This window comes from Hippocampus zosterae, chromosome 20 (assembly GCF_025434085.1).
Source record: "Hippocampus zosterae strain Florida chromosome 20, ASM2543408v3, whole genome shotgun sequence".
Taxonomy (NCBI): domain Eukaryota; kingdom Metazoa; phylum Chordata; class Actinopteri; order Syngnathiformes; family Syngnathidae; genus Hippocampus; species Hippocampus zosterae.
In genome coordinates, this window is record NC_067470.1 from 4,201,587 (window position 1) to 4,217,060 (window position 15,474).

Below are 15,474 nucleotides of genomic sequence, written 5' to 3' on the forward strand. Positions count from 1 at the left end.
CTCACCACAGTATATCTCATCCGAGCCGTCACCACAATCATCGACCCCATCGCAGATAACTCCTGACGGGCCGGCTCGTACACAGCGTCCATTTTTACACCGGAGTTCCTTTTCTCTGCAGCCACCGATTGGCGAGACGGTCCAAGTCGGTGTGGGTACGGTTGACCAGCGGTACCCTGAACCAGACAAGAACAAAGAGTTGTTCATTGAATATGGAGCACGTAGTATATATTGGACATAGACAACATGTACTAACCATGTTCACATCCCATAATTTCAAGACGAAGATAGATGCCATTATGGAAATCATGTGGTAGCAGGCGGACAAACTGAGCCGACACCATCCTGTCCAATTTGATCTCAGCAACCCCTCCCTCATTGTGATTACCATGAAAAACCTGCAGCAAGAACGGGGCAAATGACTTTGAACATATCAGCCAAACTACAATGTGATGACCAGACCTTAGCTCTGGGCTGTGCGTCAGTCACAAGCTCTTTGTAGATGTACCACAGTTTTGCATCTCGGCTAAACTGCAGGTATAAGCTGGAGACGTACGTGTCAAACACACCACCCCCTTGGGTAAGTACCCCTGGAGAAAGGAACAGAAGGTTTCGCTTAACAAATTCAGTGTAACATTGTGAAACGAGCATTGCCAGGTATAAAAGTGTACCAGTGATGTTGTATTCTTTCAGTAGGTCAATCTGTATGTAGGGGCTTTGTGTGTTGCTACTTTGCCCCTCGCGGCTGCGCTGTGGTAGATCCTTATATTCTTCTGGTTCTGGACTCCAGCCCTGCATATGAAGCATGGCAAAAAGAACGGCATTATTAAGAAAGAACAGAAACACGTGCCCTTATATTCTACAGGACAAGACAAGAGCATATGAATAATATTCCTGAACTATTGTACCTGAAGGTCTGTGTGGGGGTCCCAACCATGAAGGCGAGCTGCCTCAGGGGGATGACCAGTTTGCTGAGATGAGGCATGGAAACTGGAGGCCGGCAGAAACTGAACACCCAAAGGAAACCAGCACTCCTCTGTAGCAGAAGAATGAAAAATATTATTGCACTACACCTATTACAACGGGATGGTGCCATAAACATTCTCGTAAAACTGCCTGATGATGCATTCATAAGTCACTGACCGCCAGGGGGGAGCGGGTAGGTGGGCACCAAGGGAGCGATGTCCTTTCCTGGCTCGGAAGTCACAGGGGAGGGGCTGAGTGTCACTGCGGAACTTTTATTGCTCGCTGTGCAGAACATTGAATATAACACAAGCTCAATGAGGAAAAGGCAGCAACAACGAAACTGACACGACTCGCAGAGAAAAAAACAAAAACTAAGTGGCAAGATGAGCTTTCGGTTCAAATTTCAGGATAAATAAGAACAGAATAATAAAAATTTACCTTGACAGTAACAACATGTGTCACCCTCTCCGGGAACTAGACTCTGGCCCTGCATAAATTGAGAAGTACATAAATGACTCGGTTACAATAATTGGGAGAGAAAAAAATAGCATGGATAATGAGAGAAATTCAAATAAAATGACGCAAGTATATTTGAAGTCTTGTATTGTGGTATATGCTGAATTAAGGAGATAGATTTGTCTGTTACAGCTGCCGCTGTTGTGAAAGCGTGATATAAATAAGCATGTATTGTATTGTATTGTATTGTATTGTATTGTATTGTATTGTATTGTATTGTATTGTATTGTATTGTATTACCTGTGGGCATCCGGTAACAGCATACGGGCAGTAGGGAGAGCACTGCACCGAGAGGTTGGGCAAACAATGACACAAGTGGCAATGGTCGGTCCTCCACCTGTCCCCAACCGTGTGGGACTGACCTTGGTACTCGCACTCATCACAGGGGTCAGTCTGACATCTGCGGAAACGCGGATCAAGAAAGTGCATGCGAGAAAGGCAAGTTCAAGAATTGTGACTATGATGTTCATTTACAATGAAAAATCAATTACTCGCAAATGTTTGCTATAAAATTAAGCAGGTATGACGAGGCAACAGACCGACGTGCTTTTCGATAGATCCCTCTACAGTTTTTCGTATCTCTGTGGTTAGTGGGGTTGTTTGGACTCCGGAATGACCACTGGACACTCTGCACACCACATGGCCCCAAACACTGGCCCCACTCCGACCATGACGACCAGGCGCAATGTACTAAAGGGGATTGCATTTAAAAAAAAAAGATGATGAGTTAGTTTGTTGATGTGGAATAAGAAAACAAAACAAATGATTCTAAGACCAACCAGAGCAGTCCGGGTTGGGTTGGCATCGTTGAGGTCTTCCTCTCTCACATACACAAATCTCACAGTCCACCTTCATCTGCTGTCCTGGCCTGTAGCGCACGCCTGCCAGCTCACACACACACTCCTCTGGCAACACACACTGCTGGGTGTGGCTCATTACCCGCCCCTCTGGACACCAGCAGCCTGGGAAAAAAATACAACCTGTAAGATTCAATAAAAAATAAAAAAGAGATCCAGTGTGCCTACTATGGCCGACCTGAGAAGCAGGGTGCTGTGGGATCGCAGGTAGTCCCACTGCTGATGTGAGCACAAGACACTGGGCAGGGGGAACAGTTGTGCCTCACCAGGCCTGTCGGACAGCTGCTGCTGGAACAGGAATCCTCCGAACAAGGCCCTGAAATAGAAGCAAGCAGATGATCTCGGGCTCAGTAGTTACATGATGAAAGTTGGGCTTGCAGGTAAAATTTTAGGATGAAGATGCGCTCAAATCTTGGTGAACTTAATTTGATCTCTTACTGATTTCCAAGCTTAGGTTGGACGGTCCCGGGAGCTGGAAGCAATCTCGTCCTCCATGTTGAGGCAGGATGCAGTCTCTGTGTCGGATCTGCACTCCTCCACACTCGCTGGAACAGTTTGACCAGCTCACCCATGGAAGCCAGCGGCCATCCACTGGTTAAAACGGAACATTTTCATTGCCAGAATCATTCCTCTTTCACAACCCACAAAACTAACTCCACATTCATACCAGGGCAAGTGGTGTTGAAGCACTGCTGCTTCTGGACCTCCTGACCCCGACAGTGGTGCAATATGTCTCCCGCGGGACAAGATCTGCGCCGGCTCATGGAGCCCGTACCACAGGTGGTGCTGCAGGGGGTCCAAGAACCCCAGGAGCCCCAACTTCGACAACCCTGCTCATCAGTGGGACCCCCGAGCGGTGCCAGCGAGGAATCTGGGCAGTCTGCCACACCATTGCACATCTGGATAGGAAATTAATAAGGAGTTGGATAACATGTTGACATAAATCCTGCCGTCTTCTCTTTGAATAAATGGCGTGAGGGGTCAGGGGGCATATATGAACCTACCATGTTGAAATTGATACAAGATCCATCCAGACAGGTGAATTCGGGACAGGAGACGGTGGTATTCCTACCGCCAGGGGGCGCTGGTGAGACGTATTTACCTGGACATCAGACATTTTATAGGTTGATGTTTTCTACTGGGCCGCAGACCGTGCTAAGAGTATCTTCGAATAACTCACCACACAGGAGCTCGTCATCGCCCCGCGGACAGTCAGGGATACCGTTGCACACTCTTGACATGTTCACGCAGGTGCGATTGTCACATGAGAAGCTGCCGGGACAAGGTGGGATCCGGGCCGAGCCTAAATGATAAACACAGTGAACAAATTCGCCCTTTCCTCAAGTCATCCTTTACAATCAGATGACATTTGTCTCATGTTTGACTTACCGCAGTTGTCTATGCTCTCATCTGATGCGTCACGGCAGTCTGAGTTGCCGTCACACAGTTGCTGGTAACGCACGCATTGGTCGCCGCTCAGGCAGAGTACTTGGCCAGGACCGCAGAGTGAAGGGCACTGCTGCTCATCACTACCGTCCAAACAGTCGGACTCGCCATCACAATGCCAAGTTTGGGGCACGCACTGCCCACCAGTGGCACAGGCAAACTCATAGGACCAGCAACCTGTAGAGTGTGAGAAAACATTTATTATTGTTATTACTAGCTCTGCTGAGTCAAAATAACAAACCCACTCTGCTCAAAATCCACAGTTGCCTAGCCAGTGGTTTGAGAAATCAACCCATCTTTTTTTTTTTTTAAGTGTGTGACCTGAGGTTGGCACGGTCGGGGTCAAAGGTGAAGGTAGCGGAGTAATGAAAGAATAACAGTTGGCTGGTTTTTCGTCCTCTCCAGCCGGGCAGTCTCGTGCTCCATCGCACAGCGTAGTGATGGCAACACAAGTGCCGTCACGGCAGGCGAACTGGTCGGGTCCGCATGTCACTGTACATCAATGAAAGAAAACGAAAATGAGGAGCCGTCAGACACACAATTCATCACTCTTACAAACTCTACGGAAATGTTCTTTTTCACGCTCACTACTCAAATTGTTTTTTTGTTTTTTTTTTTTGCTCACATACTCTACGAAACCTCACATGCATTACCAGATGCTAAAAATGCTCATTTTACCTCCAACTGGACAGACAGCTTCATCTGTTCCAGACGGGCAATCTCTCAGTCCATCACATACTTTCTCTGCAGGGACACACTGGGCCCCTGGGCACTGAAATTCCGTTTGTGCACAAACACATCTAGAAAACGGCCAACAGATGAGATCATAAAGAATGACTATGGACTTGGAGACAAAATAAAATATTGAAATTTGAAGATCAACTGGGTTTTATTATCATTTATCTCATATAGAACCAAAACACAGATGGATATACCATATCAAAGCCTTCTTGGAATAGTTATGTTTGTCACTATTACTCATTATTGTGTTTTTTCCTTCAAAAAATGGGGAATATAGACCATTAATTATGACATACCCCCTTTCATCACTGAGATCTCCGCAGTCATCATGGCCGTCACAACGATGAAGGTAAAGAATACATCGTCCTCCAGCACAGAGGAACTCTCCTTCATCGCACATGACACCACAATCTTAGACGGGAAACAGAATTCCTCACAGTGAATAAGAGCTGGACCACATTTGCGCTACGTGAGCCTGTAAATCGCATTTCAAAGCCATGTATACGACGGCAACGGCTTGCCCGAAATATCGTTTGCACTACCTTGCTCATCAGAACCATCAGCAAAGCCACAGTCCAACCGTCCGTCACACACACGGCTGGCTGAGAGGCATTTCCCGTTGGCGCACTGAAACTCCCCCGGTGGGCACAGGGGCACTGGAGTGGCGGGGCCACAGAGCTCCTCGTCTGATTGGTCAGCACAGTCCGGGTGGCCGTCACAACGCAAAGCTAAGTTCAAACACGGTCCACTGTTAAACCCAAAAAGGAAAAGGTGCCGTTTCAGTCCATGTGGTTCTTTCATGGAAAAAAATCTTAACGTCTGTACTGTGCCATACCTCGGCGTGCTGGTGCAGCGGAAATGTTCCGGTGAGCAGGTGAATGGACAAATCTCATCAGTGCCGTCACCACAGTCATCTTCATTGTCACATACCCAGTCAGAGGGGACACAGAGACCGCTTGCGCAGGAAAACTCGGATTCCTGACAGGTTGGCGTGGGATGGGTGCAAGCTACCCCATCGCAATGCCACAGACCATCTTCGCAAGAACTGGATGAATACAAACAGAGGAAGACCACTGATTGAATATGATAAAAATCTAAATTAAAAATAGCCCAAATAACATTTGATGTCTTCCTTGGTTGCGTGGACGGACCAGTTCTGGCAGTGTTGAGTGATTGTAGTTCCAGGAGGAAACATGGACCCCTTCCACTCACATGGACACTGGGTAGGAACTTCACAGCTGTCACCTACCGAATAAAAAAACTGATCATGACTGTCCTCCTGTTGAACCTTTAGTTCTTAGTGGGTATACACTACACTATACAATACCATACATGACGATTTAGGAATACCCTGTCTTTCAGTCGACCATTACAAGCATTCTAGTTTGATCTATCTTACCGTATCGAACAGTACCAGCGGGACAGAAGCAGCCCTCCACACAGGAAAGGACGTCACACTGGGAGTGAGGACTCTGATGCACATTGGGACATGAAGGGGAGCAAGCCGGACCGCACGGGTCATAAACAAGTCCATTTTCGCATTGCAGGGCTTTGACAAAAACACAACCAAGGAGAGAAATGTAGTTACAGTCTCCTGGAACGTGGACAAATGCCATATTTTGCCTAACGTACGACACAGCTCCTGAGACCTCCAGCGAATGTACACCCCCCTGCGGTTACACTCCTCGGCATAGGTGGCGATGGCTGTGCACAAGCACTCACAGTCCCCACCGGAGTCGCAGCTGAAAGTGAAAGGAGGGGAAAATGAATGAACCGAAGAAATTATGGAGAGCACCAAGACAGCTCGTGTTGATGGCTACTCACCCACATGCATCAAAGACACACCAGTCATAATACTGCTGGAAGGGCACTTCAAGGTGGCATGGAGAGAAGAGCTCCTGAGTCAAGATGCCACATCTTTTCCTGGCCCACGGTACTCTGTGTGAGTTAACCTGCGCATCGGTTGTGTTTCAAAGTGAGATCAACTGCCCGTGCAATCAATCCAGTCATCATTTTTCCTGTCGAGGGTCACGGATGAGCCGGAGCACACCCATTGGCGGCTCTGAGCGTGACTCACCGAGCAGGGGTCTCGAAGATCTTGGTCTGCTACATCGGGGCAGGATGGGCTGACCTTCCAAGAATTCCCAAATAGCTCAGCGGTGGACTCCACGATGCCTTGTCGTGTGGTGAAGTCATTCTCCGTGTCCCCATCGAAGTTACCGCAAAGGCCTCCAACGTTTCCCCTCAAGTGTGCGGCCAGGCGCACGTACACACGCATCCCTGCAAGCAACGTGCACTTCATTTGTTGTTTCACTTCCATATCTTACCCAAAAAAAATTATAAAAATCCGTATACACCGTAATCCGTATACATAGTGAAGACATGCTGAAGCGTGAGGTTTCAGACTCGGTGCGCGAATCCTACCTCCATCCCACAGCAGGGTGACCCCAAGTCTGGAGGAAAGCGACACAAACATGCCCACTTTTTCCAAAGTCAGACCACTCCCGCTGTATGTCTTGGGTAGCGTAACTGGCATCCCATTAACGGTCACTGCCTTACCTAAATTAAAGATGAGACAATTTCGAGCTATTACGTAGTTAACATTTTATCTGCACACTTAATATATTCCCCGTCATTTCTGAGCTGCGACATCAACGCGATATTGGTTTACAATTTCCAGTAGAACAAGAGTACTTACCCCTCAGCAGGTGTATAATGGTGTTCCCAAGGCTGAGGGTAACAGACTTGGTACAGGTGACCCCGGTGCTTCCGCAGGGCACGTTCTCCGCCGTGACACTGAACAACCCGCTGGTCTCCCTCGCCAGGACATACTGGCAGTCTCCCAGGAAAGAGAAGTAGCGGCCATCGAACGTCACGTAATGAGGGTCTCCGGTAGCCACGCACATGCCGGCGCAGGCCGACTGGCTACAGTGCCAGTGGCGCTCCTTACACACACTGCAAGAGTAAATCAGGTATGAAGTATTTGTACTACATATACATAAGGGCTTTATTCAGTGAGACCGTACCATGTGTTGCAGTCTTTCGTGATGGTGTCGTTGCTGTAGTACAGGCGGCCATTATGGCGACACGGGCACTCTGCAGGGAGGACGCATTGATCACCCTGCAGGATAGACAAATTCATTTCAAACAAAAAACTCAACTACAGGCTCCCTTTAGAGAAACGGTGTCTCCATATTTTGTTTTCTTTGATAAAAAATGATGATGATTTATTTGATAAACTTCTTGTCTTGGTTTCCCTAACTGACAAAAAAAGTTTGATTTGTCACATTTTCAGGTTCAAAAAGTTGAGTTTGCACCTACAAGCAGGACAGTTCCGGGGGGGCACACACAGCCAGAGAGGGGCTCTATGCAACTCAGGAGGCCGGACCCCTGCTGCTGATTTGGGGGGTCCAAACTGGCGCACGTGAGGAGGCATGAACGTGGAGCGTAGATCAGAGGGCCAGGACACTTGTTGACCTCTTTGCAGGGGGCCCGCGTGCAGTTAAAACGCCCCTCCTCACACACGCTACGAAGCGGCGAGGGGCCAGAAGAAATATAGTTTAGGACATTGTTGTGTTTGGAATTTCACCATAAACATACTTTGTCATTCTCACAGCGATCATCACAGCCACTGTGTGGCGAAGAAAAGCAATGAAATCAACCTATCCTGTCCAAAGAAGCAGGAACATAGGGTGATTTCATCAGATCTCTTGCACCACCGGACACAACGCCTCGAGGAACATCCGCTCATATGTGCTATGAATGGTTGCAGACTGGCGGATTTTCACTATTCTAGGCAGGCCTCGGTTTGAAATGCAGCACTGCATCTGCATTTCAATTAAAACTGTAGAAAGGTAACAACAAAGGCAACCAAATCTGAATGGGGTTAATTCTGCACCAAAGTACTCATCCTGAGGCAAAATTCAGTTGACAGAGCTGCCACGACATGCCGATTCTCTGCCATCGGCTGCTCATGATAATCCCTTCTCAATTAACCTGAATAATAAATAAATAAATTGATAAAATAAATGTTACAGAATGTTGATCCGTTTGAAGTAGTAATCACTGAGTTACTATGAAGTTCGATCATCAGCGTTTATTATTTTTCCATTTAATTTGGGCTCAAGTTGCACTCTTTCCAGCAGCAAGGGAAAGTTATACTCGATGAAACCCGCGTGCTCAACTGTGTCCTTCAAGTTGTTTACACAATGGCTTACATATTAGTTATTTATGACACCTCAAGTGAAACATGCACAGGGTTATCCTGTGTGATGTTCTGTCAATTTTACAAACCTATTTTCTGCTTTTGTGCTCAGGCCAAAGGAATAAAACTAGTGCTTTGCTGTCAACTTGGTGCCAGGGCACCGTGGTGAAGTGAGCTGAGGAGCTTCATTTTGTATGTTTGTTCTGTGCTGCCGTCTTTGGGCATCCTGTTGCAAAGGAAATATTGTATTTTGAAGTGAGTTGAGGAGTTTCATTTATACAAAAGTGCGCTCTACTGCCATTATTTGTTTTTTTTATCTGGGGCGGCAAATACTTGAGATCCCATCAGGGCTCAGCCTCTATCCGCTGTGAATACTACTACTGACAAAAAAAGAAAAGAAAAAAAAACATCCTTGGTCTAATCTTTGTTTTCAACATACCAGGTGTTACAGCCGTTCTGAACAAATTCCCCAGGGAGATACATCTTGTCTCCTTGAACACAAGGGCACATCGTGGTGGGCACACACTGGCTTTGGTAGTCCTGCACGAGTCCTGCAGGGCACTGGCAACCCGGAACACAAAGCTCATCACCGCCACCGCTGCCGTCATCATCACAGCTCCAGCCGTGCTGCAGGTCTGAACACTTGCGACCGCATGCTCGTCCGCACTCATGATGGACCTGACCCCCGGAACACTGGATGGCTGGTGAGACGGGAGGAAATAGGTTGGAAAAAGACATCAATGTGTTCATCATTGGCAATGACAGAGTTAAAATGCTGAAACAAAGAGAGCATATCCTGAAGCGTTGCTTTGTAAACTCCATGTGGATTCTGTTTTCCACTTGGACTTTTTCTCCAAGCATAGATCCACTATTCTAATCTAGCCATATATTTTCTACAGCACTTTAATAATATATTCATTCATTCATTCATTCATCTTCCGTATCGCTTGATCCTCACTAGGGTCGCGGGGGGTGCTGGAGCCCATCCCAGCCGTCTCCGGGCAGTAGGCGGGGGACACCCTGAATCGGTTGCCAGCCAATCGCAGGGCACACAGAAACAAACAACCATTCGCACTCACACTCACACCTAGGGACAATTTAGAGTGTTCAATCAGCCTGCCACGCATGTTTTTGGAATGTGGGAGGAAACCGGAGCACCCGGAGAAAACCCACGCAGGCCCGGGGAGAACATGCAAACTCCACACAGGGAGGCCGGAGCTGGAATCGAACCCGGTACCTCTGCACTGTGAAGCCGACGTGCTAACCACTTGGCTACCGGGCCGCCCTTAATAATATATTGTTTTTAAAAAAAGTTCAAACACCCCCCACCCCTGGGCAAATAGTTTTCAAGCTCGCCCAAATATTGGAATTTGTTTGCAAGAAGGTCAAAGACAAAAGCCAGACGTGTTTGTTTTACTTGACATTTCATTGTAACACACCACACCATCTACAAATAAGGCCTCTTCCCTCCGCAAAGAAAACTAAATTTAAAAAAGCACAGGGCATTTTTGACAAACACATTCCTTGTGTACGTGCGGCCACGTCACACTTACGGCAGAAGGTCTGGTTCCGCCATTGGACAACGATACCCTCCTGGGCACAGTGTCGGGCAAAGGCAGTGAGCACTGTGCAATGACAGGCCCTCTGCGCCGCACAGCTGCACACTTCGGATCGACAGAGGCGAAAATAGGGCTCCCTCTCCACAACATCGTGACATGCCTAAAGGAGGGAATGAGAGTAAATGGTGCTTGTAGTTTTCTTCGGGTCTTTAGCCATAATGCGGTCTGTTATTCATGTACGTGATCATTATAATATAGACATTTGTTCTTGACCAGTTAGCAGAACAGCTACCTGTGAGCTTCATTTGATTATAAAGAATTTATTCAGCAATGTTTTTGAAAACCGTTTTCACGGTATAGATGAAATTTAAAAATTAAATCAATAGATGGTCAGGATAAGGAAAAAAAAGGGCATTCCTTTCTGGACTGACCCACTTAACGTCGCAAACTAACCTGGAATACTTGGCTGTGAATGATGGCGCAGACAACGTCGGCATAGTGTCTCTTCTGAGTGTAAGTCATGCAGGGGTCTGGAGACGCTCCTCCGGGTAGAGTGCAATGTTCTGTGGTGAATTTGCCAGCAAAAGACGACACGCTGCTCTCCACATCTCCTTCCGGGGTCATAAAATCATCATGCTGGTTCCAGGTCAGCGTTCCACAAAGGCCGCGCACCTACGAGATAAAATATAATCGAAATTAATCTGTAGTCATTTGGGCTAGCGATTTACTCAAAGAAGCGCTATCAGCTAAAGCTGACCCGACTTGCTTCTTATACCTCAGTGACTATTAAGTTATTTATCCATGTTGAAGTACAAAGGGGCTTCCAAAACTAACAGCAAGTGTACTTATATACTTATACTGTATATCCGACAATGTTGGTTTCATTGCACTAAGCACAGTGAAACTGACATGTGACGGCCACCTTGTTTGTAAAATGAGGCTGCAAAGTAATGATGATGAGGGGTCCATCGAGGTGCCACAGAAGCTGAGCTCCAAAAGTCTGGATAAGGAGAAAGGCAGACGATGCCCTCCGCACTACCAGGTCGCCGGTCACCACAGGCAACAGTTCCCTCTGGCCGTTCAACGTCACCACACCTAGAATAATGCGGAGTATTCAGATTTCAAGCGAAGCAAATTATGTTACAAAAGAAACTATTTGGGTTTTTTTTTTTTTTAAGGATTTTACAGTATCGAGGCAGGTTATCTTCTGCCGCAAACTCACCGGTGTCAGTGATGATGACTGTGGTGCGAAGTGCTGTAACTGTCATCTCGATTAGACATCCGAGGCCTGTTGCACCGCTTCCTCCTCCTGCTGTGCACTCTCCAGAGCGTACGGTCACCACAAGCTTTCGATCGACGTAGTCCTGAAAACACATTAGAGTACTGATACAATGCAATTGCATTTGCAGTGTATTGTTTTCAACGACTGGGAATTGTTTTATTGGTGAATTAAAATCTCCGATAGGGTGGGTCAAAACTAATAATTATTACAATGAATTCTTCTGATGCCGCTTTTGTATCCAATCTCTTATTTGTCAAGGAAATGTAGTGCAGTTCTCCTACCTCCACAGTAGTAAAAGGACAGTCCCCTCCTTTTAACGAGTATCGCTTTTTGTCAAAGGTGGTGACATGTAGCGCTCCCATCAGACTGCACTGAGCAGCACATTTCTCCCCAGTACACTGCCACTGACCTTCTTGACAAACGCTATATTCAGAATACGGAAAATGTCAACCAAAAAAAAAAAATGTCAATCAAGTGACAGGAACAGGAACACAGTAGCACGCAGCCACCTCACCAGGTGTTGCATCTCTGCTGTATCTTGTCTCCCGGCTGGTATGTACGCCGACGATGGTAGCAAGGGCAATCATCTCTTTTTAGACACTGTCCCTGGTGAAGAAAGAGTCCTGGAAGACACTCGCACCCCCCAACGCACTCCTCCCGGCACTGACCCCCTGATGACGCTGATCCTGGAGCCTGGGGGGATGCACAGCTAGGGGGACATGAGGACACGCAGTCTGAAAAGACTTGCCTTCTGGGACAGATGCGAGCTGCGGAGATGCATATGGTAGGGAGACAATGACATTTTTTTTTAGGGAGTGTGAACAAGAACAAGACTTTGACACCTCTGTGCTAAATCGGTTGAGTTGAATGAACTGTAGTAGTAGAAGTAGCCTAATCGTTACGTGGACATCATTACCACATAGGTTGCCTGCCCTCCAGATGATGATGACATGTTGCTGGGCACACTCTCGAGCATAGCTCGCCAGTGTGTCACATACTGCTGCTTCCCTCTCCTTGGGTGGCAAGCTACAGAAAAGATACAGGCATGTATCGAGGTACGCTGCTGGGTCCAGCTGAAAAACACGAGGGAAGCTCTGACACTGCACTGCAAGCATTTGGAGTGACATGATGCTGTGGGCTTCCAAAGACTGAGTGAAAAGAGGAAAACTGACATTTCTCCTCATGCATGATGCACGAGTAACATAACAACTTGTGTGTTTAGCAAAAGTTGATGTTTATCTGTATGGCAGCATTTGCATATTGCTATGTGGCTATCACTGGTGCTATTTAATGGGGGAACACTCACGCGAGGGTGACACTGCCTGAAGGGGATTTCTAGTAGTCGATGACACTTGGACTCTGCTTGCCGGCGTAAGGCAGCATCTCCCGTTACATCACAACTGTGTCCAAGCTCTGCGGCATCACCGCAACCCTAAAAAGAGGGCGGGGAGCAATTCAAGTCAACGACAAGGAGGGCAATACTGCTGCAACACCACTTCAATGTCTTTGGTGCAGTACTTCATTCTGCTGGTCAGGAACTTTCCATGAGTTGCCAAAGCTAGCAGCGTACTGGGACACAATTCCTCCCATTGTGGTGAAATCATCTACGACAAAGAATGTCAATAAATTACACCACCAGTGAAAAATTCAAAATCGTCAATTTTTGCGAGAGTCTTGTCAAAGTTTCATTGACGCACCATTTGGGTTGTTGTTGTAGATTCCACAAAGCCCCCTAGTGGCTGTCAGATGCTCAGATGTTACTGTCACATAGACACTGTTGACCAGGTCAAACTTCACCCTCACCCCGAGAACACTCTCCACAAACACATAATCTCCAAGCCAGTGGATACTCACTCCTACAAATGGTGAAACATGAATCACTAAAGTAAGTTTTAAATGGGGTTGCATTTTGAGATTTTCTTTGACAAAAAAAAAAAAGTACCCATGAAATGCTGATGTCACTATTATCCATATTATTGTATGTTTTGCTTGACGTAATAAATAAACACTCAACAAGACTGTTAGAATGCATGTTGAAGATCCTGCAGATAAATGTGTTCTTGTTGACGATGTGCGGATGAGTGACAGCCTACCATTTTGAAACAGGGGTTCGCCATTTGGAACGTGAAGGTTGTTGAGGGTTAAATTCCCGTGGTGAATTGTAACTAAGTTAAGGCCCATCATCATCTTTAGAGCCTGAAAAGAAAGTCCCATTGACACATTTGCACCAAATGTATAAAAACCACCTCAAGTTCCAGATTGAATTCCATTGTCAAGTAAGCTTGTTAAATATCCAAAAATATTCCACAATCATATTATCCTTGCCATAATGGAAGCGTGTCATACCTTACTACAGTCTCCTGCACTGGCACAGACCGTGCTGATGTAGACTGCCCAGGTCCCATCAATGGATGAGGCTAGCATGTAAGTGCAGCTACCTTGGAAGTGGAAGTGCTTCTTGTCAAAAGTGCGATAGTGGGATCCACCCCAAGACATGCAGGTTGCTGAGCCTTGAGGCGTCCTCACGCTACTGAGAAGACCCCCACGTACTAGCGGGGAGAACTGCGAGTCTGGAGGTGTATGAGACAATGTGAGCAAGTCATTGATTAAACAGAGACGGGTGTTAAGATGCACTTTTGTGTAAATGTGCATGTGCCTTCCCATTTTGGTACCTGGCAGGAGAGTGTAAGTGCAGGACAAGCAGGTCTGGCCCGAGGCATTCCTCCAACTTAATCCCCACTGGCTGCCGCAGCACTGCTCCATCGTCATTAGGGAGGCGTTGTGGACTCCAGGGAACTCTGCACAACTCCAGGTGGAGTAACACTGCCCATGCGTTCCTACACCTAAGCGGGAGTAGAGGTATCAGGCATAATTTTGGAAAGTGCCCCCAAACCCAGAGTATTTTTATGTGTTAAGTACACAAAATCAAATATTTATTCACTGCATTTTACTGTATCACTTTTTTCTCTCTCTCTTACCGTCCGAGCACTGCTGTCCACTCCAACCTTCACAGCATGCTCTCACTGTCTTGTTCAACATTTGGCTTTCCATGACTGGCAGTCTGAGGTGGGCAGAAAAGTTCGTTGACACCTTCATCATTGACAGATGCAATACTGGTTGTTGTCAATTCTGTGACAATTGTAAAATTGTTGACAATTTTAACCTTACCGTGAGTACTATTTATACCAGTCCCTTTCCTGAACATCTGTTTAAACTCTTAAAACAAAGGATGTAGTGTTAACTTTATATCTTCTTCCTCCTTGAGTGATTAACACAACCCAAGTGTCTTTTTTCGCGTGCCACATCTCGGGAAAGTCTCTGAAGGCTGTCAAGTTTCCCTGAAAAAGGAACTCTTATCTCAAGATTTTTGCACAGCGGGAAAGGTCTGGACTCTGTCATCATGCGAATATCGAACTGCATTGACCTTTGTTTGTGTCAGACTTTTACATAAGGGGTCGGACTGTCTGCCTCTTATTAACATATTATCAAGATATAAACGTGAGACTAAATCTGAAACTCTCAGAAGCCTGAATCGATTCGTATAGTTTTGTGATAAACTGCAGAAAAGATGACGTGGTGTTGGGTCTTTTTTACAATTTATAGAGAAATAAAAGAACCTTTGTCCAAGGAGGGCCAAAAAGAAATGAACAGCTCCTCTCCACAACAATAATAAATTTACTTTCTCACATTTTGAAACCTTGGTGCTCTGGGCTGAGAAAAAACACATAAAGAGCCAAGCTTTCCTGCAAAATGTGTTGGGGTGGGGGGCGGGGGGGGTCCTCGCTGGCTCCAATCCGACACCCAAATGACAAAAATAATGAGCCATTGCCTCATTTTTAGATTGCCAATTAAAAATACAATACACGGATTAGTCATGCGCGTCTCATTTCACGAAATGCTGAA

The 15,474-nt window shown here is 46.5% G+C and overlaps 1 protein-coding gene across 1 annotated transcript in view; it reads right to left on the reverse strand.

The window, feature by feature from the left end:
- sspo (SCO-spondin) overlaps positions 1-15,474 on the reverse strand; it is a 45,421-nt gene that overhangs the window by 27,130 nt on the left and 2,817 nt on the right. The window contains exons 4-48 of the mRNA XM_052054199.1: positions 14,550-14,632; positions 14,244-14,414; positions 13,918-14,141; positions 13,665-13,767; positions 13,269-13,427; positions 13,090-13,175; positions 12,878-13,003; positions 12,488-12,644; positions 12,086-12,338; positions 11,853-11,994; positions 11,512-11,653; positions 11,212-11,384; positions 10,743-10,961; positions 10,284-10,449; positions 9,170-9,431; positions 7,848-8,052; positions 7,553-7,647; positions 7,225-7,481; positions 6,951-7,085; positions 6,604-6,806; positions 6,351-6,478; positions 6,159-6,268; positions 5,926-6,075; positions 5,678-5,771; positions 5,362-5,571; positions 5,069-5,274; positions 4,823-4,937; positions 4,464-4,585; positions 4,107-4,277; positions 3,729-3,962; positions 3,520-3,642; positions 3,344-3,441; positions 3,007-3,238; positions 2,778-2,930; positions 2,518-2,655; positions 2,262-2,444; positions 2,022-2,172; positions 1,723-1,882; positions 1,405-1,453; positions 1,144-1,248; positions 909-1,036; positions 672-792; positions 463-590; positions 257-398; positions 6-176 (exon numbers count right to left, since the gene is read on the reverse strand). Coding sequence (XP_051910159.1) covers positions 6-176; positions 257-398; positions 463-590; positions 672-792; positions 909-1,036; positions 1,144-1,248; positions 1,405-1,453; positions 1,723-1,882; positions 2,022-2,172; positions 2,262-2,444; positions 2,518-2,655; positions 2,778-2,930; positions 3,007-3,238; positions 3,344-3,441; positions 3,520-3,642; positions 3,729-3,962; positions 4,107-4,277; positions 4,464-4,585; positions 4,823-4,937; positions 5,069-5,274; positions 5,362-5,571; positions 5,678-5,771; positions 5,926-6,075; positions 6,159-6,268; positions 6,351-6,478; positions 6,604-6,806; positions 6,951-7,085; positions 7,225-7,481; positions 7,553-7,647; positions 7,848-8,052; positions 9,170-9,431; positions 10,284-10,449; positions 10,743-10,961; positions 11,212-11,384; positions 11,512-11,653; positions 11,853-11,994; positions 12,086-12,338; positions 12,488-12,644; positions 12,878-13,003; positions 13,090-13,175; positions 13,269-13,427; positions 13,665-13,767; positions 13,918-14,141; positions 14,244-14,414; positions 14,550-14,632 — 6,983 coding nt within the window. The remainder of the gene's footprint in view (positions 1-5; positions 177-256; positions 399-462; positions 591-671; positions 793-908; positions 1,037-1,143; positions 1,249-1,404; positions 1,454-1,722; positions 1,883-2,021; positions 2,173-2,261; positions 2,445-2,517; positions 2,656-2,777; positions 2,931-3,006; positions 3,239-3,343; positions 3,442-3,519; positions 3,643-3,728; positions 3,963-4,106; positions 4,278-4,463; positions 4,586-4,822; positions 4,938-5,068; positions 5,275-5,361; positions 5,572-5,677; positions 5,772-5,925; positions 6,076-6,158; positions 6,269-6,350; positions 6,479-6,603; positions 6,807-6,950; positions 7,086-7,224; positions 7,482-7,552; positions 7,648-7,847; positions 8,053-9,169; positions 9,432-10,283; positions 10,450-10,742; positions 10,962-11,211; positions 11,385-11,511; positions 11,654-11,852; positions 11,995-12,085; positions 12,339-12,487; positions 12,645-12,877; positions 13,004-13,089; positions 13,176-13,268; positions 13,428-13,664; positions 13,768-13,917; positions 14,142-14,243; positions 14,415-14,549; positions 14,633-15,474) is intronic.